This window comes from Amblyraja radiata, chromosome 11, assembly GCF_010909765.2.
Source record: "Amblyraja radiata isolate CabotCenter1 chromosome 11, sAmbRad1.1.pri, whole genome shotgun sequence".
Taxonomy (NCBI): Eukaryota; Metazoa; Chordata; class Chondrichthyes; order Rajiformes; family Rajidae; genus Amblyraja; species Amblyraja radiata.
Window position 1 is genome coordinate 55,007,823 of NC_045966.1, and position 24,460 is coordinate 55,032,282.

Below are 24,460 nucleotides of genomic sequence, written 5' to 3' on the forward strand. Positions count from 1 at the left end.
CCCCCTTCAATTGACCACAGGCCCATTCCACAGCCATACGCTATGCCAAGGCAATGGATGTGGGCAGAGGATGAGGAATATTTAGGTGTGAATGACACCAGCCATCAGGCTCAACTTGCCCCATCAGTGCTAATTTTCTCTTTGGCTATTGTTATATCCTTCTTTTCTCCCTGTGCCACACTGGTGACCTTCATCTCCAAACGACTGGCAAGAAGTTATTAAATATTATTCAGGTTGTATTACAGAAGAGCAAGCAGCAGCCCCTTAAGATTGAAGTAAACGTGACTCAGAAGGGTGAGATTTTGACTTCCTTCTGTGGTCTGTTGCTATGACAGTCCTTCCTGAGGAAGAATGACTGCAGTACTCTGAGTAGTCGTTAGAGAACAATACCGGTCATAAAGCTTGCTCTCTCTTCTCAGCAAGCCTCTTGAAAATATCCAATGCTTTAGACAGAAGAATGGCAGGAAAAACAATGCTTGCCATCAATGGGAGGCTGGTGAGTGTCTATTGATCCTTGAATCGGAGTGTGTTTGTTTTTAATGTGTGTATTCGCTAAGCTGTATTTTACATTGTGCCCATATTTTGAAGGGAATGTATGTGTCACTCACCGATCCTTAACTATGTCAAGGGTAAAACCTACCTAATTTTAATGTTGACATCCTGTGCGTGTTAAACAGGGCACTGAAATTAATATAAATAGTTATGGTAAATTCACAAATGAAATTGCATCTGTTTTGGTCTTATGATTTTATAATAGTACGTTTTATTTTTTACGAGGGGTGTGACAGTATTGATTCTGACAGTTATTTACCTAAACTATGGGGTGCAATCTTGCAGTGTGACATTAATATCCAATACTATTTTGTGTTTGATTACAAATGCCTCCTAATGATAACTTTACCAGGAAAATTGCTATAGAACATCAATCTTTTTTGTATTCAGATTTTTCTTTGTAAAGTGAGTGTAAAGTGTACAGGATTGGTAAATTGGTAAATTTCCTTTTGGGGCTTAGTGTTCAATGTTGGGCTGTTGTTGAGCTCCACCTCACGGATCTTCAGATGCCGAGAAAGTAATTTTAATCTTTAAGTCGTATTACTCCAATTCTTTGTCCATGGCTAATGAAACTATTGTCAGACCATTCTCAAATGAGGCTCGCTTAGGCTATTGCTCCTATTGATCATCTGCCCTTTGTGAGAAACCGTTCACCTTTGTGGGGGAAACAAGGAACTGCAGTTACTGATTTACAAAAAAAGACCATAAAGTGCTGGAGTAACTCAGCGGGTCAGGCGACATTCTTGGTGAACATGGATAGGTGGGATCCTTCTTCAGACTGAAGATGAGTCTGACCTGAAATTTCACCTATCTATCCATGTTCTCCCAGGATGCTGCCTGACCTGCTGAGTTACTCCTGCATTTTGTGTCACCTTTGGGTGATGTAACCATCAGAGCCCAGAGGTAAAAGGAAGTCACAGGTCTAATACCTCTTGTTTGAACAGAATTGTTTTCCTTCCCTCATTGCAGAAGAACATTAGCAAGTATTTTTTTAACACCAGCCTCACTGTAGCAGAGACAGTCCCAGGCGCACCATATTCTGGAGGCAGTTGACGGTACTGACTAACGTACAGTCATGCCCATCACAAGAGCTGTAGGTCACTATTCTTTCTGACAAGTTGCTTTCCACTGCTGGAAGTTTTGTTTTAATCATTAAATCACTGCTGGAAGTTTTGACCACAGCTTGGTCATTTTTGTTTGAAGAAATTGTTTCTCGTTTATGCTGATGTGTGTAGCATGTGCACCCATCTGCAGGGTGGGGTATTGAGAGGGGACACTGCACCAAGTGAGATATCGGGATGTGGTAGCTTAACCCTTCCAACAGGATGCGGTTGAACCTTGTGAATGAAATGTCTCAAAGTATACTTGTTGCAAGTGCCAGGTTAGTGCACGCATACTGTGTCAACAGAAAAAGTACAATGTGTTTATAGTCTGTGCATTGTTTGGTCGGCCTCTTGCCTTTGAGACAGAGGGTTCTTGTTTCAAGTCCTGCCCTAGAGATTTGAGCACAAAAAAGTATCAGACACTCCAGTCCAGAAATGAGAGGGTGACACCACCAGTATAAGAACTCCTTCGGATAAGGTATTAAATTGAAGTTTGGCCTATTCTCTCTAGTGGAGAGTACAGTTTTCAAATTATCCCTCGTATCATTGACAATATATATCTGACAATCAACATCACCAAGAGCAGATTATCTAATCATTGCCACATTGCTGCTTGTGGGGAACTTGGTGTGTGCAACTTGCTTGCAATGTTTCCTGTTTTACACTTTAAAAATATTTATTTATTTTTCTTTTCCTTCATGCCGCCTGAACATGATGCCTCCTCCATGTGGCTCAGTAGATTATTCCTGTACCCGTGCTGATCGAGGGCATGGTGAAACTCTACTGGACAGTTTGCAAGGAAAATAATTTCACTGAGATAACAAATAACATATACGTGACAATAAAAAGCACTATTGGCACAACCTTTCTTTCCTGTCCTTCCTCCTTTTCATCTTCCCTTCCATGATCATATCCTTTTTTAATGGTTTGAAAAGTCAGACTTCAAAAGTTTAAGGGGTGATAGACACAAAGCTGGAGTAACTCAGCGGGTCAGACAGTATCTCTGGTAAAAGGAATCGCACTGACGAAGGGTCTCGACCCAAAAAGTCACCTATTTCTTTTCTCCAGAGATTTTCTCCAGAGACCCGTTGAGTTACTCCAGCTTTTTGTGTCTATCTGGTTTAAGCCAGCATCTGCACTTCCTTCGTACACGTTTAAGGGGTGATCTGACTGAGGTACTTGGGATTGCAACTAAAATTAAATGTCAGGAGCAGATGAATAATTTCTCTTACACCATCAAAAGAAAGAAATAAACTTTTTTATACAAAGGGGATTTTTAGTTGTGAAAATATAAGATTATTTTTATGGGGCTCTGTTGACATGGTGCTTGCGTTGAATCGACTAATCCAAATAATTACTGCATAGAATGAAAATAGAAAAACAAAGTAGATGTTGAAAATCTAACATAAGGTAGAAAATATTGGAAATACCCAGCAGATTAGGCAGCGGCTGTGGAAGAGCTAATGCTTTAGGTTGATGATGGTACTATCATTAACCACTTCCTCCCTTACAATTCAGCACGCACCCAATACAGTGAGCTACAGAGCACCATGTTACTTCTCTCTCTGTAGCAGCGAGTGTACCTGGAGCCCTTTGTTTGGGCAACAATTTTCTCGGTATTACTCTGGCTTGGGGTAGACTTGTTTGGTTGTGTGCGCTGTGTAATTTTATGGAGGTGTGATCTAATCGCATGACACCCTGTTGTTAATGGTGAACTCTACCTCCGTGCAGGAAGCAGGGGTTCATTGCATTCTGTGTCACAGACATCAGCGTCCTGACTAGATGTCAGGTCTCTTCTTGATCCGGCAGGTTTCTAGACATTCAGTACTAGTTTCAGGAATTTTCTGGAGCAAAGTCCAAACAGAACTTGTGTAGGCAGAAGGTACACAAAATTGCTGGGGAAACTCAGCGGGTGCAGCAGCATCTATGGAGCGAAGGAAATAGGCGACGTTTCGGGCCGAAACCCTTCTTCAGACTCAAGAGCTCAAGAATTGTGTAGGCAGATGCTGTTTTAAACCGAAGATAGACACAAAAATTTGGTGTAACTCAACGGGTCAGATAGCATCTCTGGAGAAAAGGAATAGGTGACGTTTCTGGTCACGACCCTTCTTCAGACTGAGAGCCAGGGCAAAGGGTAATGAGTGATATAGAGAGATATAAAACAAGTGAATGAAAGATATGCAAAAAAGGAATGATGATAAAAGAGACAGGCCATTGTTAGCTGTGGTCTAGTTACAGACAATGAGACAGGGGAGAGGGAGACATAGAGATATGGAAGGGTGAAGTGGAAAAACGCGAGATCAAAGAAGATGCTGACCCAGGAAAATGTAGAATGGATCACTGTTGGCTGAGGGGAAGGTAACAACGAGGCATACAATTCGTAAGATTTAATCAGAAGGACAGTGAACCTAGTCAGAGAATTAGGATGGGGGAGGGATGGAGAGAGTGGGAAAGCAAGGGTTAATTAACGTTAGAGAAGATGGAGAGAGGGGGAAGTTGTTTGGCAGTTGTCCCATTCGGTACTGATTCTAACACATCAGAGCCCTGGTTCCTACACTCTTTAAAATCAAGATAGACACAAGGCTGGAGCAACAGGCAGCATCTCTGGAGAGGAATGGATGACGTTTTGGGTTTCTTCAGACTGGTTAAGGGATAAGGGAAATGAGAGATATAGACGATGATGCTGAGAGATAAAAAACAATGATAAAAGATATTCAAAAATGTAACAATGGCAAAGGAAACAGGCCATTGCTAGCTGTTTATAGGGTGAACATGAGAAGCTAGTGAAACTTGGGTGGGGGAGGGATAGAGAGAGGGAATGCTGGGGCTACCTGAAGTGAGAGAAATCAAGATTCGTACTACTAGGTTGTAAGCTGCCCAAGTGAAATATGAGATGCTGTTCCTCCAATTTGCATTTAGCCTCACTCTGACAATGGAGGAGACCTAGGACAGAAAGTTCTGTGTAGGAATGGGAAGGAGAATTAAAGTGTCCAGCAACCGGGAGATCAGATAGGTTCAGGTGGGCTGAGCGAAGGTGTTCCGCGAAACAATCGTCCAGTCCACGTTTGGTCTCGCCGATGTATAAGAGTCCACATCTTGAACAATGGATACAGTAAATGAGGTTGGAGGAGGTGCAAGTGAACCTCTGCCTAACCTGAAAGGAATGTTGGGGTCCCTGGACAGTGTCGGGGGAGGAGGTATAGGGACAGGTGTTGCATCTTCTGCCATTGCAGAGGAAGGCGCCTGGGGAGGGGGTGGTTAGGGTGGGGAGGGATGAGTTAAACAGGGAGTTGTGGAGGGGATGGTCTCTGTGGATGGTGGAAAGAGGTGGAGATGGGAAAATGTGGCTAGTTGGATCCCATTGGAGGTAGCAAAAATTTCAGAGGATTATTTGTTGTGTGTGACGGCAGATGGGGTGGGAGGTAACGACTAGGGGGACTGTCTCTCTTGCGATTAGGGGGATGGGGAGCAAGGGCAGAGCTGCGGGGTACTGAGGAGACATGAGTGAGGGCCTCTTCTATTGTGGGAGAAGGGAACCCCCGTTCCCTAAAGAATGAGGACATCTCGGATGTCTTGGTATGGAACATCTCTTTGAACTCATTTGATCATGTTTTCCTGACTCCCTTGAAACTCATTTGGTTCCATTTCTCATGATCCCTTTAAATTTACTGTGTTCATTGGAAAATGTATTGGTATATTATGCAACATCATTAAAAAAAAAAAGTGAATTAAATATGTCATTGTAGTAGTAGGAATAACAGCTGGTAATCGGGACAATCTATTGATCTGACATCTCTAAAATCCCAGCATGGCAGATTAGTAGAGTATTATTCTATAATGGGTATGAAACTCTTTATAAAAATAGATAAACATAGACACATTTCTTTAATTACATTTATGTTATTTAACTGCAAGGTCATGTCCCATAGCTAAAGATGCTATCAACACATAATTATATTCATAAGTGTAGCATGGTTATGGGGAATTCAGCCCATTGAGCTCTTCCAAGTCCGAGGGGTATCTTCTTTCATACCCCTGTTATTTTAGTTTGGTTAGTTTAGTTTATTGTCACATGTACCGAGGTACAGTGAAAAGCTTATGTTGCATGCTAACCAGTCACAGGTAGACAATAAAAGATTACAATCAAACCATCCACAGTGTACAGATACATGATAAAGGGAATAATGTGAATGACGATTAGTGCAAGATTAAGTCCAGTAAAGTGCAATCAAGGGTCTCCAATGAGGTGGATAGTAGCTCAGGACTGCTCAGGACTGCTCTTTGTGTTTAATTCTATTGAATGCTTTGGCAGGCTGGAGAAATGCATCTAATTCTCTGCTCAATTATTCACCGTTGTAAATTCCAGTGGGGTAATTATTTAGTGCTGAGCTATGTACAAAATGTCATCTAAAGCAAGAATTAGTCAATTAAAATCACGCGTAGGTGCTACCTTTCCTTTTTGTGCAACGTGTTGAAAATGACCATCTATCATCATCATACAGGGGGAATCCCCGATGCAGAGAATTTCCGACACAGTAATGTAATGGCCAAGTCTACCAGTATCTGATAGTCATAATATGCCACGTGGGTGAATGGGAATGACTGACCTTTTACCACTGGCCCACACTTTATCTGATTTTTGTGTTTTTGGAAATTTCTGCTTTTTATCTAATTCAGTGTTTAACTTGAGATGTCACACCTACTGACTACATAAAGTGGAAACTAATTTCTAATTGTATTCTGAGTGTGTCAGTGTCCATTTTGATGTTTTGTGCCCAAGTATGCTTTTGTATTTAAGTTTGTCCCCGAGTGTTTTATGTCTGTACACATGCGCACACATGCAAGTGTGTGTCTGAGTTTTGTGTAGGCTTGTGAGGGGGTGTTTGAGCATATATGTTTGTAATTGTGTGTGCATGTGTTTGCACGCTTACATGCTTGAGAGTGCGTGTTGGAGAGTCATAGGTTCAAAGGGTATTTTATTGTCACGTGTACCAATTAAGGTTCAGTGAAACTCGATTTACCATACAGCCATAATAAAAAAAGCACCAAGACACACAACTACATAAATGTTAACATAAACATCCACCACAGTGGCTCCCCCACATTCTTCATTGTGATGGAAGGCAGGAGGAGGAGCCATCTTGGTGAACGGCTGCTAGCCAGCAGCCGTCCGTCTTAAATTCGTTTTTTTTTAAATAGTTTTTAGTGAGTCCTGTTTTTTTGTTTGTAGGGGATATGGTCTTTTAATGTGGGGGGGTAGGTGTTACTTTATTTATAGGTCCCTACCTGGTCGGTGTGGCAGCCTTTTTTCCGGGCTGCCCGTCGTCCCGTCCTCGTGGCCTACCAGCGGGCTTGGAGCGCCGTTTCTTGGCGGGAACCACCCAGCACCTCGGCCTGGGTGGCGGCACAGCATTGGAGCGCTGGAGCGGAGCGGAGCGGGCGATGCCTTGCCTGGGTCGCCGCGCTGGAGCTCTGGCGAGCTGGACCGCCGTGAGCAACATCTCCGGGCTGCGGGTTTGCGGAGCGGAGAGGCGGCGTGCGGAGAGACGGCGTGCGTAGAGGCGGCAAGGCGGCAGTGCGGAGAGCGGGCGCCGACTTTTTCATCTGGAGCCTGGGAGCGCCAAACCGGCGCGGCCTTGTCGGCTTCGGCAGCCGCGGGCTCCAACCAAGAAGCGGCCGTTCCAAGTGGCCCAGCTGCCGAAAGGACTCTCCCGACGCCGGGGCAAGACCACCCGGTGAGAACGGCCAAGGACATCGGGCCTCCGTACAGGCAATTGCGGTGGCCTCAATAGGCCTGACTTTGGGGTGAACATGAGGTGGGGACTGGACATTGTGCCTTCCTCCACGGTGCTATCCACTGTGGGGGGATGATTTTTTTGTCAAATTGTAGTCCTGTAGGTCTGTGTCCAAGATGGCTGCCGTGAAGAGAGAGTGGACGCTGGCGCGCTTTGGCTGCCGCTGCTCTCTTTTCACACTGTGTTTTTAATTTTCTGTTTTTGGATTGAATTCTGTTTTTAATTTGTGTAACTGTGATGTCTTTAATTACTTGTTTTATTCCGATTATATGTTTTTATTCCGATTACTATGTAAGGTGTCCTTGAGATGTATGAAAGGCGCCCATTAAATAAAATTTATTATTATTATTATTAATGAAGTCTAATCTTCTTTCCTCCTTATTCTCCTGTGGACGGGGCAGTCGAACCAACCGCAGTCGGGATGATCAAAGCTCCCGTAGCCGACAATCGAAGCTCCCTCGTTGGGGCGGTTGAAGCTCCTGCGTTTGGAGCTCCCACAGTTGGTCCCTAACTAAGGGACCGCCAGTTCCACGATGTTGTCCTGCAGGCCCCCGCAGTTGGAGCTACCAAAGTCGATCCCAAAGAGAGTTCCCTGTGGTTTACTGTGGCAAGTGGCCGCCAGCTCCTCGATGTTAGGCCGCAGCGGGGACGGAGATACGATACAGAACAAAATCGTGACTCCGTCGAGATAAGAGATTTAAAAGTTTCCCCCAACCCCCTCCCCACCCCTCACATATAACACAGCTAAAGAACACTAAAATATACATTTAACAAAATACTAAAAACAACAAAGAAAGAAAAGAACGAGACAGACTGTTGGCGAGGCAGCCACAACGGCGCCACCTGGTGGAATTAAGCATTATATGGTAGTTGTGAACATGTACACATTCCTCTTTGAAATAGAAACCTAAAAATGTTGATCACTTTCCAAAATGAAACTCGGTGAAATTCATATGTAAACTGCAACTGGAAGAGGCAATAGCTTCATGAAGAACATTTTAAAATACTTATGCGTAAATCTGCCCAAATTTATTTGACTGTAAATATAGGAGAAGAACTTTACTCCACAGTACTTCACAACCAGCACAGTTAGATTAATTAATAACCTGGTGATAAATATACATTTTGGGAAGTGTGATCATAACATTGGTCGCATCTTGCTGGAAATTGTTGGTGATCGCACCAATCATTTCACAACGTGAGTGGCATATATGTAAACAACAAAGCCAAATCAGACACTGTTACATCCCCCACTACCAGATCTGTGTTGATGATATTGTGGGTTGGAAGTAGGACAGTGCCTTGGAGAGAGTTTCCTGTGGTTTACTGTGGCAGTCTCATGGGCTTGTTTATGGTGACTGGTGCTGGCCTCAGTTTTATCCCTCATTAATTCATCTGATGGTGCAGCACTCCCTCAGTGCCGTACTGAGGTCACAGAGTCATAGAGTGCTACAGTGTGGAATAAGGCCCTTTGACCCAACTTGCCCACACCAGCCAACATGTCCCACCTACTCTAGTGCCACCTGCCTGCATTTGGTCCATATCCCTCCAAACCTGTCCTATCCATGTACCTGTTTAACCGTTTCTTAAACGTTGCGATAGTCTCTGCCTCAACTCCCTCGTCTGGTAGCTAGTTCCATATACCCACCATCCATCGTGTGAAAAGTTACCCCTTAGATTCCTATTAAATCTTTCCTCTTCACCTTAAGCCTATGTCCTCTGGTCCTCGATTCCCCTACTCTGGGAAAGTGACTCTGTACATCTACCCGATCTATTCCTCTCATGATTTTATACACCTCTTTAAGATCACCCTTCATCCTCCTGCGCTCCAAGGAATGGAGTCCAGCCTACTAAACCTCTCCCTAAACCTCAGACCCCCGAGTTCTAGCACCATCCTTGTAAATCTTCTCTGTACCCTTTCCAGCTTAACAACATCTTTCCTATAACACGGTCTAGAGAAATGAACACAATAATCCAAATGCGGCCTCATTAAAATCTTATATACTGCAACATGACCTCCCAAATCTATACTCAATACTCTGACTGATGAAGGCCAATGTGCCAAAAGCCTTTTTGACCACTACATGGGACTCCACCTTCAAGGAACTAGACATATAGATTTTTTTATTCATGTTCAGATTTTTGCAGCACATAACATGCTAACTCAGATATAGAACAGTGAATGCTGAGGAAGACATTTCTAAAGTTGTGTTGGCTCTGCAAAATAATACTGAGGAGAGAGTTTCAGAATTTTATGAAAATGTCAAAAACAAATTATGAACATGGCTAAAAATAAATATTACAGGATAAAAATATTAACTCAAAACACACTGATAAATATTTTATTTAAATTTAATAAAGTGAGATAATTAAGCATTGGCCACACCTACCATTTTCTGTGGGACTGCTGTAGGGTTTCTGTTCTTAGGCGTGTGTGCGTGTACGTGTGCGTGTGCGTGTGCGTGTGTGTCTCCTCCTCCTCCTCCTCTCTCTCCCACTCACCTCTACCCCCCCCTCCCCCCCCCCCCTCCCCCCTCTTCCCCCCCTCTCCCACCCCCTCCCCCCTCCCCCCCCCCCCCCGCCGTGTATGTGGGGGGAGTAGGTTAGTGTAAGTGTGAGGGGTTGGTCCCACTTAGCCTAGTATATATATATCTTCTACATTACTAAAAGGCTGACCTTGACCACTTCCTGTTGTTCTGTATATTGATTTTTGGAAAAAACGCTGCCACTTACGGCTGTGATTTTTGGCCATCTTACTCAGAGGCTCCCAAAGTTGCCTTGCCTAATCAAAGTTGCCTTGCCTTCTATATAATTAAAAGTCTAATCTTGACCACTTCCTGTTTGCGCTTTATATTGATTTTAGAAAAACGCTACAACGTACGGCTGTGATTTTTGGCCATCATACGCAGAGTCCCCCGCCGCTCATCAGGTGCCGAGAATTTTTCCCATCAATGAAAAATAAAAGAGTTATTAGTGTTTAAACAATGTTAAGATTCTCTCTGCTGTCAATCACGCCATGAAGGCCACGTCCCTTCTGGCGGGAGGGGGAGGGAGGGACTATAAAACCCAGAAGTGTGGGCGTGGCTCAGTCTCTGCAAGATGGAGGAGGGAGAGGTCACGACTCACTGTCTTTAGTGACCTTGCACCCTGCTTGAAATGGTATGAAACTGCACAAATTTGGTGGCCTTGCACCCTGCTTGAAGTGGTAAGAAACTGCACTTGAATTTGGTGGTCTTGGACCCTGCTTGAAGTGGTAAGAAACTGCACTTGAATTTGGTGGTCTTGGACCCTGCTTGAAATGGAATTTTACGGAATAGCCGTGAGTCAACTGCCAGCCCACCAGCCGTGAGTGAGTGAGCTGCCAGCACAACAGGCTTGAGTGACTGAGCCGCCAGCCCATGAATCCTTTCAGGCCACAATGTCCATACTAGCCCTCTGGAAACCAGTCCCTTCAGCCCACAACACCCATACTTGCGCTCCAGAATATATATATATATATGAGAGAAGGCACCATCAAAAGAGAAAGGGAGTCACATTTTCTGAAAATTGAGAACTATCCAGATGTCCTGAAATGGAAGGCCTCACGTTGAGAGTCGATACAGCAGAAATGGGGAAAGTAGGAGAAAGGGGAACAGTCTATGTCGCTGCGGGAGTCAGTTGTTTTATCGGAAATATCAGTAGATAGATTATCTCCTGGGATGGCATCAACTGCAGCTTGGCGTTCAACACAATCATTCTTTATAAATTCATCACCAGATCCAAGGCCTGGTCCTCTGAAGCTCCCTTTACAACTGGCTCCTTGACTTTCTCATCAGCAGACCTCAATCAGTGTGTATCGGTGACAGCATCTCTTTCTCATTGACCCTCAACAGAGGTGAAGTTTGAGGCTGCATGTTTAATCCCCCCCCCCCCCCCCCCAGGGGAGTCAGAGTACAGGAGAGAGATAGAACACATGGTTGAATGGTGCTGCAACAACATCGTATCGCTTAACGTCACCAAAAGCAAGCAATTGGTTGTTGTTTTCAGAAAGGGGAAGTTAGGAGACTATGCACCAGTTTGTATAGATGGGTCAGTGGTGGAGAGATCAAGCAGCCTCACATTTCTGGGCTTTAACATCTTGAACAACCTGACTTTGGCCCAGCACATAAATCCAACCATGAAAAAGGCATGCCAATGCCTCTACTTCCTTAGACATTTACAGTATTCAGAGACACACCTTTGCAGATGTAGATGCAGGTGTATATGTGCAGAACATGTGGAGAAACATATAAGATTGTTAAGGGTTCGGACACGCTAGAGGCAGGAAACATGTTCCCGATGTTGGGGGAGTCCAGAACCTGGGGCCACAGTTTAAGAATAAGAAGTAAGCCATTTAGAACGGAGACGAGGAAACACTTTTTCTCACAGAGAGTGGTGTGTCTGTGGAATTCTCTGCCTCAGAGGGCGGTGGAGGCAGGTTCTCTGGATGCTTTCAAGAGAGAGCTAGATAGGGCTCTTAAAAATAGCGGAGTCAGGGGATATGGGGAGAAAGCAGGAACGGGGTACTGATTGGGGATGATCAGCCATGATCACATTGAATGGCGGTGCTGGCTCGAAGGGCCAAATGGCCTACTCCTGCACCTATTGTCTATTGTCTATTGTATTGGAGAAAGTAGCTTGACTGGTTGCATCATGGCCTGGTGTTGCAAATCTAACACATAGGAACACAAGAGGTTGCAGAGAGAGTGGTGGACTCGGCCCAGTCCATCATGGCCCAGCTCTCCCTTTATTGAAAGCATCGGCATGAAGTGTTGCCTCACGATGGCAGCATCTATCATTGACGTTCCCCACCATCTGGGCAATGCCCTCTTCTCACTGCTACCGTTCAGCAGTGGATGCAAGCCCTGAGGTCCCACACCACCAGGTTCACGAACAGCTGCTTTCTTACAACTATCATTTTCCTGATTCAACCTACACAATCCTAATCCTACCTTAGAGTCATAGAGTGATAGGTGAGTAAACAGGCCCTTCGGCCCAACTCGCCCACACCGGCCAACAATATCCCAGCTGCCCTAGTCCTACTTGCCTGCGCTTGGTCCATAACACTCCAAACCTGTCCTATCCATGTACATGGCGAACTGTTTCTTAAACAATGGGATAGTCCCAGCCTCAACTACCTCCTCTGGCAGCTTGTTCCATACACCCACCACCCTCTGTGTGAAAATGTTACCACTCGGATTCCTATTAAAAATCTTTTCCCCTTCACCTAGAACCTATGTCCTCTGGTCCTCGATTACCTTACTCTGGGTAAAAAACTGTGCATCTACACGATCTATTGCTCACATGATTTTGTACACCTCTATAAGATCTCCCCTCATCCTCCCTCGCTCCATGGAATAGAGACCCAGCAATTCAATTATGTTTTTGCACAGATATCTTTTTTCCACAATCTTTTATTAAAATTTGTATGTTTAATTGATGTATACATTTTTGTATCTCTGAATGCATGTGGTGCTGCTGCAAGCATGATTTTTCTTTGTACCTGTACCTTCCTGTACTTTGTGTATTTGATAACAAACTGTAAACTTAGCCGATGATTCTGTCAAGAACTTTAGATGTATCTCAATGCCCTTTGGCATTCAGAATCATTCGGATGCTCATAAAGTAAGGGAATTATTGAAAACATTAAATCATTGAACATTAAATTTTAAAAAAAGGACAGAAATTAAAACATTTAGTTAAACTTAGTTGATCAAAATATGTAACGTAGCGACTATTTATCCACTCTCACAGCTTGTCCCTTCCATTCAAACCAAAGGACTTTATGAGGAATTGTAATATTTTTGTGTTGTGCCTCTGGACTCTATCAGGATTCCAACATCAGGGTGCATTTGAACCCCCCCCAGTCCAGGGCCTCCATCTAGCTTGAGACTATGGGAGGAAATTTCCATTTTGATGGCACTTATATAACATGAAGTGATGCACGATGTCTGGAATTGATGCAAATTCAAACACCTTATGTAATGTTCACTTCCCTAGAAGTGCTTACCGCAAGGCAATCATAATCATTCTTGTCTCACTGCAGAGTGCTAGTCGAAGCCAATTAATTCCCCAGTTACCCCTGTGGGTCAGTTACGTTTTTGATCCAGGAAATTCTCTTGAATGCAATTGTAATTCACTTTACTATTGAAGCAAATGTTGCTTTAAGAAAAACTCTTCAATATAAATTAAGATAATCCCTAAATAATTAATGCGTCATGCAGCTGGTTATATTGATCTCTATGTTCCAATTTCTACTCTGACTGGCACTATTATTGAGCCACTGATCTATTTTCAGTGGAAGCAAGAAGCCTGCAAATGCTGCTTTACAAAAAAAGACACAAAGTGCTGGAGTAACTCAGTGGATCAGGCAGCGTCTCTGAAGAGCATGGATAGGTGACATTTTTGGTCTATGTTATCCCATTTTCTCAATCCCTTCCTATAAAATAGGGGCAATTTTAGAGACCCGACCTGAAAAGTTGCCTATCCATTCTCTCCAGAGGTGCTGCCTGACCCAATGAGTCGCTCCACCTTCGTGCAGTCCGCCTTGGCCTACGCAATCTCCTGGTTGCCAAACATTTTATCTTCCCATCTCTTCCCCTGTCCGTTTTCCACAGAGACCGCTCCCTCCGTAACTCCCTGATCCATTCGTCCCTTCTCACCCCCTCTCCGGGCACTTTCCCTTGCAACTGCAAGAAATTCTACACTTGTTGCTTTACCTCCCCCCTTGACTACATTCCAGGACCAAGCAGTCTTTCCAGGTGCGGCAGAGGTTCACCTCCACCTCCTCCAACCTCATCTATTGAATACGCTCCTCTAGGTGTCAGCTGATCTACATCGGTGAGACCAAGCGTACGCTTGGCGATCGCTTCGCCGAACACCTCCGCTCGGTCCACATTAACCAACCTGATCTCCCGGTGGCTTCGCACTTCAACTCCCCCTCCCATTCTGTATCCGACCTTTCTGTCCTGGGCCTCCTCCGTGGTCAGAGTGAGGACCACCGGAAATTGGAGGAACAAAACCTCATATTTTGCTTGGGCAGCTTACAATCCAGCGGTATGAATATTGATTTCTCTAACTTCAAATAACCCTTGCATGCCCTTTTCTCTCTGTCCCTCCCCCACCCTAATCGTCATACTAATTTCACTGTCATCCTATTGTGTTTCATTGTCTGTATAACTCGCTATCCCTTAGCCCACTGCCAACAATGGACTGTTCCCTTGATCAGCGTTACATTTTGCATTTGCTCCCTCCTCACCCCCCCCCCCCCCATTCTGTTATCCCTTCTAGAATTTTGCTTACATTGCCTCTTCTCATTCTTACCATGAAAATATAATTCTTCACATTTATCAGCGAGAGATTACATCTGCTTTTCATCCACTTATTTCATCAGCCAGCTACTATTTCTCGGAAATCTATTTCTACCCTCTTCACCATCCACTAAGCCTCCATGTTTTGTGTCATCTGCACATTGGGATATTGTGGCTTCACACCCAAGTCATTAATATATATATATATATATTAGTTATGTAGCAGTCCTGGTTCTAATATCAGGTGGCTGCACTGTACAATGTCCTTTAATTCAAAAATATTTTTTCCCTCCTACTCTCTGCTTCCACACATTTATTCAATTTGGTGTTTATGTTGCCATATAATCTTTTTTTCTACGTGATTCAACTTTGATGATACTCATTAATATCATCAAATGCCTTTTGGTCTGTATATACCACATCAACTACAATCACCTCATCAACCCTCTGACTAATATGATCAATTAATACTCTCCTAAATTTGCTAGATACAATTTGCCTTTGACAATTCCATGCTGGCTTTCTCTAATCAATCTATATCTGTTTTATTGACTGCTAATTCTATCTATATCTAATTCATTGACTGCTAAGTCTGCTGAATTAACTGGTCTGGAGTTGCTGTTTTATCCCAACACCACTTTTTGTACAAGGGTGTTATGTGGGCAATTTTTAAATACTGTACATCTTGCCTCCGACTTCTGCTGATGTATTGACCTTACTGCTGTCTGTGTTGATCACATCGGAGACTTCCTCTTCCCCCAGCCCTCCAACCATGATCATTCTTCACCTGATATGTCCAAACTGACAATCATTGGGTCCTGATCCACTGGGAGAAATTGCTCACCATCTTCAATAACCCCTGCAAAGCGGAAGAGCTACTTTTAAAATTCTACTTTCAAAACTTAGAGAAAGTGATAGATTCTCTGTAATCTCCGGAAGGGTCTCAATGCGAAACATCATCTATTTCTTTTCTCCGGAGTTGCTGTCTGACCCGCTGAGTTACTCCAGCTTTTTGTGTCCATCTTCAATCACTGCTACAGCTGGATTGTAGCTGTGGACATTCATGGTGACCAGTAATTAAAGGCCAGGACCTTATTTCTCCAAAGATTGGCACAAAATACTGGAGTATCTCAGCGGGTCAGGCAGCATCCTCGGAGAACATTGATAAGTGATGTTCCGATCGGAACCCTTTTTCAGACTTATTTCTGCAATGGATTCAGAATTGATACATTATTAAAAGGCAGCAAAACATGAATATTCATTTGCACAGAATTATGATGCAAGACGATACAGGAGGTTACCTGTCGGAGAAAGGAGACTGAACAAAGATCATTGTATGCATCAACATTCACATGACTCACAAATTCTTACCCAATTTCCAATCCATTCTCCCTAACCCTAATCTTTAACCCACAGACATTCACCTTAATGTTACTAATAAGATTTATATGAAACTGTCAACATTTTAGACATTATATATTTTACATTCAGGTAGTTCTGCTGCACCATGATAGGTGCATCCTCAACAAACCTTGTGTGAGAGAAAAGTTTTTTTTTAAGACAATGTTGTCAATGGTAAATGAACTAGGGGCTGGACAACTTAAGAGTTTGAATAATAGATTATTCCCCAGAGGGTTTTCAAAAATGAATATTTTATTAATAGCTATAAGTTTATGTTTGTTAATGCAATGTAAAAATACTAAAGGCTGCATGTTACATTGTTTAACAGAGTATAATTGTTCAAGTGTTGATAGAAGCTGTTGTATATTTATTTCAATGGCCACCCGCGGTGAAACTGACAGACTGTGTGCTTAAGAGGAAATGGTGTCTGATTACTGCAGGGAGGTTATATAGAAACAATATTTTTTTCCTTTCATTTTTGCATGCTAATTTTCTTTCTGTTCTTAAATATCCAAACTAAACCTTGTAGTGCTTCTCACGATCCCAATCAAAATTGCATTATAACCATTTCAGCCCGAGTAATAAAAAATAGTAGAAGGGTCTCGACCCGAAACGTCATCTGTCCATTTCCTCCAAACGTGCTGCCTGACCCGCTGAGGTACTCCAGCACTTTGTGTCTATCTTTGGTATAAAGCAGCATCTGCGATTCTTTTTTATGACATAATAAACAAAGTGTTCCTTAATTCATCCATTGTGCTCTATCCAATTCTTGGTATGGATATTCACATTGTTGATTCTCAATATTACACTGCATTGGCCCATAAACAGGAGCCAACTTCCTCTTTGATGTCATGTTGTCATGGAACAGATTGTGTAAATGCTGGAATAGATAGGGTTAATGCACAGTCTTTTTACGCAGAGTAGGGCAATCAAGAAGCAGAGGACATAGTTTTAAGATGAGAGGTAAAAGGATCTGAGGAGCAACTTTTTAAGGGCCTGTCCCACTTTCACGACCTAATTCACGACCTCTGCCGAGTTTGCCCTTGACTCATACTCGCAGCATGGTCATCACGAGGTCGTACATAGGTTGTGATGATAGTCGTAGGTACTCGTGGCATCAAGCAGGTTGGGGCGTTTTTCTAGCATGATGAAAAATGTCCAAGAGTAAAAAAGGTCGTGAATTAGGTCTGAAAGTGGGACAGGGCCTTTAGTTATATTACATACATCGGGCGCCGTGGCGGCGACTGTGGAGGCCTCAATAGGCCCGACTATGGGTGGACAAGAGGATGGGGACTGGACTTTGTGCCTTCCCCCACAGTGGGAATCACTGTGGGGGGATGTTTTGGTGTTGAATTTCTTTATGAATACTGTGTTGTATTTTTATTAGTGTGCTGCAAGGACATCAGAATTTCCCCTGAATAAGGGGATTAATAAAGTATTTATCTATCTATCTATCTATCTATCTATCTACTCACATTATATCTGTATTGTTATGACAAAGAAAGTGGCAATTTGGCCCATCGAGGCTATGCTGACTCTCAGAGCACAATCATCAATACTATTCCCTTTTATTCCCCAGCAAACTATTTCCTCTCTGATGCCCATGAAACTTCCCCTCCTAACTCACAATTTGCCATGGTCTTTTGATCTACCAGCGAGCATTTGGGGTGTGGGAGGAAACTGATGCACCCAGAGGAAATCCACGTGTAGTCACAGGGTGAATGTGCAAACTCCATACATACATACATACAGCACTGGATGTCAGCATCGGACCCAGATCACTGGAGTTGTGAGGCAGCTGTATTGACTGCGGTGTAATTCTGCCGCCCGAAGATTTGTCAATGAAATCGACTTTTCATTTGAGGGATGTATTTTGTGAAAGGGAATATCCAGATTGTTTATCTGCATTATAAGTGATACCATCACACCTGAGGGGTTAGCACTGATGTTTATAACTGTTGGTTAGAGCTGGGAGCAATTATCTTACTGTTCTTAAGTTCATAGGTTCATAAGTGATAGGAGCAGAATTAGGCCATTTGGCCCATCAATTCTACTCCGCCATTCAATCATGGCTGATCTATCTCTCCTTTCTAACCCCATTCTCCTGCCGTCACCCCATAGCCCCTGACACCTACACTAATCAAGAATCTATCTATCTCTGCCTTAACTTGGCTTGGCCTCGGCAGGCTTCTGTGGCAATGAACTCCACAGATTCACCACCCTTGACTAAAGAAATTCCTCCTCATCTGCTTCCTAAAGGAACACCCTTTAATTGTGAAGCCATAACATCTGGTCCTAGACTCTCCCACTAGTGGAAACATCCTCTCCACACCCACTCTATGCAGGCCTTTCACCAATCAGTAAGTTTCAATAAGGTCCCCCCTATCCTTCTAAACTCCAGTGAGTACAAGCCCAATGCCGTCAAACGCTCATCATATGTTAACCAGGATAATGTTACCAAGTGTTGGTATGTACAGTATATGAATGCCGTATAACAAAACTGTATGTTCAACTCTTTCTAGAGTGTGAGAAAAATACTCTCATCCTCTTCTATGTTTGTTTTCCAGGCTACTGCCATATCAGATGGAGGTTAGTATACTGGTTTGGAGACAAGCGATGAACAACATTTGTGGTAGGACTGAGAAATGTGAATGTCATGGTATTTGGGGTTAAAGAAGAAAGATTGTTGAAAACAGGTACAAATGTTCAGGCTTAGAGCACCTCAAACACTGTGGTGACCAATGTTCTGTGATACCACCATAACTCCGAGTCTTTCAGATGGGCCCCGTCATTTTCGCCTGTTCTCAACTCCCGGACTGACAGCAGAGTATCTTTATGCACCCTTTAGACTTTAGAAATACATCCTGGAAACTGGCTCTTCGAACCACTGAGTCCGCACTGACCAGCGATCACCCCATACACTAGCACTATCCTATACGCCAAGGACAACGTACAATTTACAGAAGCCAATTAACCTACAACCTTTGGAGTAGGAGTAGGAGTGGGAGGAAACCCGTGGTCACAGGGAGAATGTACAAACTCTGTTCAGACAGCATCCATGGTCAGGATCGAACCCGGGTCTCTGGTGCTGTAAGGCAGCAACTCTACCAATGTACCATTGTGCCGCCTTTGTTCAGAGAGGCCAGGTTTGCGTAAATACCTGCAAATAGAGCAGAAGCTGAATTTTAGTTATCTTATCCTAACGTAGCCACTGAGCCTGCCCAGGACAACCCTCTTACTCCTTCAACAGGCACCAGGTTATGTGGTGATTCAGATGTTTGGCTGCTGGTGATCGCTTCACTGGATTTTTAACCTAATTAACCATAGCTGATACTCCAGCCCACAAACAGCTGTCGATTTATGATGGCAATTGTTCTGATCACCCATTATATACAGTATTGTTGTAATTCGTATATCGACACTTTTTGATAAAATGTACTTCGTAACTTTGCTCAAAGGTATCTTCATCTGAATTTCATTATTGTGTTTCATTGATCTGAATTCTGCTCCTCGGAAAAAATAAAGTTGAAAATAAAGATCAGGGTTTGAACCTAGTCGATATTTCTGAGATGCACAGCTTAAACGCCACTTTCCTTGTGATCTTTGTAACTTCCCTCATTGATCGTTTATCTGGATGGCATTGTCATTATCTGCTCTCACCCTACCAAGGATATTTCCTTCATCCTACCCCTCCCTCTCTGCAACTTAAGACAAACTTACTTTCCCTTTTTCGCAGTATTGATGTGAGGTCTTCAACCTGAAACTTGTTTCTCCCTCCATAGATGCTGCCTAACCTGCTGCGTGCAACACATCCGTTGTTTTTATTTCAGATTTCCTTATCTGCAATTTGTCAATACCCCATATTTATTACCACTGCATTGGCCCATAAATAGGAACCAACTTCTTCTTTGGATGTCATGTCATGGAATGGAGAGATGTTATGGAAGAGCTGGGTAAATGCTGGAATGGATAGGGTAAATGCACACTTTTAACCAGAGTAGGGGAGATAGATTTAAGGTGAGAGGAAAGATTTAACAGTAACCCGAGGAGCAATGTTTTCCACATGAAACCTGAGGGTGATGGGTATATGGAACAAGGTGCCAGAGGAAGTAGGAAAGAACTGCAGATGCTGGTTTATATCGAAGGTAGACACAAAATGCTGGAGTAACTCAGCAGGACAGGCAGCATCTCTGTAGACAAGGAATGGGTGACGTTTCAAGGGTCTCGACCCGAAACATCAGCCATTCCTTCTCTCCAAAGATGCTGCTTGTTTCGCTGAGTTACTCCAGCATTTCATGTCTGCCAGAGGAAGTAGTGAGGCAGTTATTATGGTGAAAGTTATAAGGTGTTTGATCAGATAGATAGATATGAAAGGTTTGTAGGGATATGGGCCAAATGCATGCAAATGTAATTAGGGTAGGTGAGCATCTTGGTCAGCAAGGGCAAGTTGAGCGGAAGGGTCTGTTTCTGTGCTGTATGACTATGACTCTTGATTAGTACGGGTGTCAGTGGTTATGGGGGGAAGGCAGGAGAATGGGTTATGTGGGAGAGATAGATCAGCCATGGTTGAATGGTGGAGAGGACTTGATGGGCTGAATGGCCTAATTCTGCTCCTATCACTTATGACCTTATGATGACTCTGTACGCAGCATCACAGCATAGAAAGAGGCCATACTGCAACAACCCATCCATGCCGACCAAGATGTACCATCTAAATTAATCCCATTATTCTCCCCGTTCCTGATTCATTCACACATGGGAACATCATCTCCGCAATACACTCCAGTATCCTTGTATATTTCAATCAACTTACTTCCCACACGTGTAAACTTCAGCACATCCAAATCTAACCTGTCCAATCCTTGCTTAAGTAAGGAGACCATTGCTCTACCTGGAACTCCAGATGTGGTCTCACCAAAACCTCTGACGCAGCCTGTTTGCGGAGAATACAGATGTTTCAGTGTGCACTCCACTTAAGGGATGCAGGAAATACATATAAATAACCATTCAATGGACACAAAAAGCTGGAGCAACTCAGCGGATCAGACAGCATCTCTGGAGAAAAGGAATAGGTGATGTTTCGGGTCGAGACCAAACGTCACCTATTCCTTTTCTCCAGAGATGCTGTCTGTCCCGCTGAGCTCCTCCAGCTTTTGTGTCTATCTTTGGTTTAAACCAGCATCTGCAGTTCTTTCCAACACAAATGCTGGAGTAACTCAGCAGGACCCGCAGCATCTCTGGAGAGAAGGAATGGGTGACACCCGTACTAAGTCAAGATATGTTGTGTATCACAGGGTTTCATTAGTTAAAAGCTGAATCGAGTTCAGATCTACATCTGCCTTTGTGACAGATGTGCATTTAATTCAAACACTGTGCATCCATTGATTCCACACAGTTATTAATGCTGTAACCCTCTCTAGACCCTCTTGCATTTTCATGGCAGCTTTAGACTTTTATGAGTAAGCATTGATTTCACCTCAGTCACAGTTTGATGGGAAAAAAATTGTTAATAATTTAATTTAATTGATGGATGCACTCTAGCAATTGTAACAAAGACCTGATTTGTTTTCGATTTTACAAATGAACACCAAATAAATGAGTTGAAGCAGAATAATTTGTTGATCTCAGCATATTTACTTTCAATATTTTGACAGTTATGTAAAGATTTGTAAAGGGAAATCCAAAATAATATATTATCTATTCCCATACTCCTAATTAAGTACAAATTTGAAAGTTCAAGGCAGTAAATGTCAAAATAAATAAGGATAGATCAATGTGTAGGAAGGAAATGCAGATGCTGGTTTACACCATAGATAGACACAAAATGCTGGAATATCTCAGCGGGATGGGCAGCATGGAGAGAAGGTATGAGTGACTTTTCTGGTTGAGACCCGGATAGTTCAATGTTTGTTTTAGATGTTAAAAAAAATCAAAAATAATAATCTGTGCCATGTCAGCCAAGGTCATTGCTTCAAAGTCAGGTCCAGTGCCATTACTTCAGAATCAAGTCTTTAAATTGACTTGAAGCGATCTCCTGGTTGCCAAACACTTTAACTCCCCTTCCCATTCCCACACTGACCTTTCTGCCCTGGGCTTCCTCAACTGTCAGAGTGAGGCCACACTGAAATTGGAGGAACAGCACCTCATATTTTATTTGGGCAGCTTACAATCCAGCGGTATGAATATTGATTTCTAAAACTTCAAGTAACCCTTGCTTACCCTCTCTCATACAATGGAGTTTGGCTCAACTGTAAACAAGAAAGAGTTGGCACAGGTGGGCTTTAGGAGTGGCTATTTGAAAGGAGTATATCCACATGTATGAATTGTTGTCACAATTCCTTGATAAAGAACATGGGTGTACAGGGCAGTGCTGAGTTATATCATCCAGTTTGAAACCAAAGGAATTAATTTAACCATTACTTTGCACAAAACCAATCTTGCATCACCAACAAGCAACCTACCATTTACCTCATTGGAGAACCGCATACTCTCTTTAATCACACTTTACAGGAGTTTATCTTTCACTAAATGTGATTCCCTTTATCCTATATCTGTGTACTGGGGACAGCTTGATTGTAATCCACTGACTGGATAGCATGCAACAAAAATGCTTTTCACTGTACCTTGGTACACGTGACGATAATGAACTAAACAAAACTATTATGGCCACATGCAAACTTATAAAATAGCACATTCCACTTGGGTAGCTTAGAGCCCAATGGTATGAGTTCTCTAATTTTAGGCAAGTAAAATTTCCCTTTCCTGCTTCTTCCCCTACGCTCCCCTTTCTTTTCCCCCCCACTCTATCTCCTGTGCCCCATCTGACCTCCCCTTCCCCTCCCCCTTCCACCAACATTCTTTCCTCTAACTTCACAATTTGCAACACTTCAATCCTTTTGTCTCACACATATCTTTTCATCTCTGGGTTTTGTCCAATCATCTGCCTGTTAAAAACCCACCTCACCTGTATCCACCTATTACTTGCCAGGCTTTGTCCTGCCCCATCTCTTCCAACTTTATTACTCTCTCCTGCACCTCCCCCTCCCCCCCCCTCCCCCCTCCTCCCCCCCCTCCCCCCCCCTCCCCCCCCCTCCCCCCCCCCTCCCGCCCCCCCTCCCCCCCCTGCTCCACCTCCCACAATCAGTTTGTAGTCGGTCCAGACCCTAAACGTCACCTATCCATGTTCTCCTGAGATGCTGCCTCACCCAATGAGTTACTCCAGCACTTTGTGCCTTTTTGTTTTACATTACTATGAACCTGGTTGATAAACAGATACTGAGGTACACCTCAGCACACAACGCATTTTCTTCCTTAACCTAAATTGATATGCAAAGGCAGATTTTACCTACAGCAAGAGTTTATTTCCAGTATATTATTTTCAACTAAGTTCAAAATGTGGCATTTAATCTCAAATTTATCTGAATTACGAGTCCATTAACAAACCCACTTCACCACCAAACATTTCAGTGGGAGGTGGTTAGAAACTGATGAAATGGGGTCGGGTTGAGTAACCATGTTTGTCTAGAATTTCTCTACTGATTTAGATTTTTTTTTAGGTGTGGTTCAAGTGAAGGTTTGAGAGGAAATAGATTCAACAGTTTCAGTGTGGATAGGATGTTTAAGTTCAGATGTTTACTTCCTAAATGCAATCACCATATATAAATTCTCATTATGTGCTGTTAATTGGTCTCAGCACTTTTACCTAGACACGATTTTCCAATAAAAGTTGCTGTCTAGCAGCAGTTTCCCATCAATGATATGATGTTATCTACATGCACTAGTTAAATTGCAAATGCTTTAGATACATCCATGTAATGAACATAAAATGAATTTACCTTTGTATGTTTCATTAACATTCAGGGTCCATTAATATCCTGAAGGAAGGAAACCTGTTTTGCTTTGATTTTAATCATGAATCTGTTTACCCTTCAGAACAAAGTAATATAATATAATATAATATTCATCTTAGTTTATCGTTGTCACTGAGGGGCAATGGAACGCTTTGTTTGCATGCATTTGGTCAAATATATCATACATTGTGATGGATATTCACTAGAAAGGTAATGCAACGGTGGTCATGCAGGATTTCAATATGCAGGTAGACAGGGAAAATCTGTTTAGTACTGGGCCCCAAGAGAGAGAATTGGTAGAGTGGATGGAAGATGGATTCTTAGAGCTGCTTGCAGTTGAGCCTTTCAGGGAAAAGGAAATTCTGGATTTGGTGTTGTGTAATGAACTGGATTTGATATGAGAGCTTAAGGTAAAGTAACTGCTATCAGGT

General features: G+C 43.1%; 1 protein-coding gene across 1 annotated transcript in view; it reads left to right on the plus strand.

Annotated features, from left to right (window-relative positions):
* The first annotated feature begins 402 nt into the window (after positions 1–402).
* rgs14 (regulator of G protein signaling 14) overlaps positions 403–24,460 on the plus strand; it is a 98,851-nt gene continuing 74,793 nt past the window's right edge. Inside the window, exons 1-2 of the mRNA XM_033029958.1 lie at positions 403–496; positions 18,747–18,768. Of these exons, the coding sequence (XP_032885849.1) occupies positions 458–496; positions 18,747–18,768 (61 nt within the window). The 5' untranslated portion in view covers positions 403–457. The remainder of the gene's footprint in view (positions 497–18,746; positions 18,769–24,460) is intronic.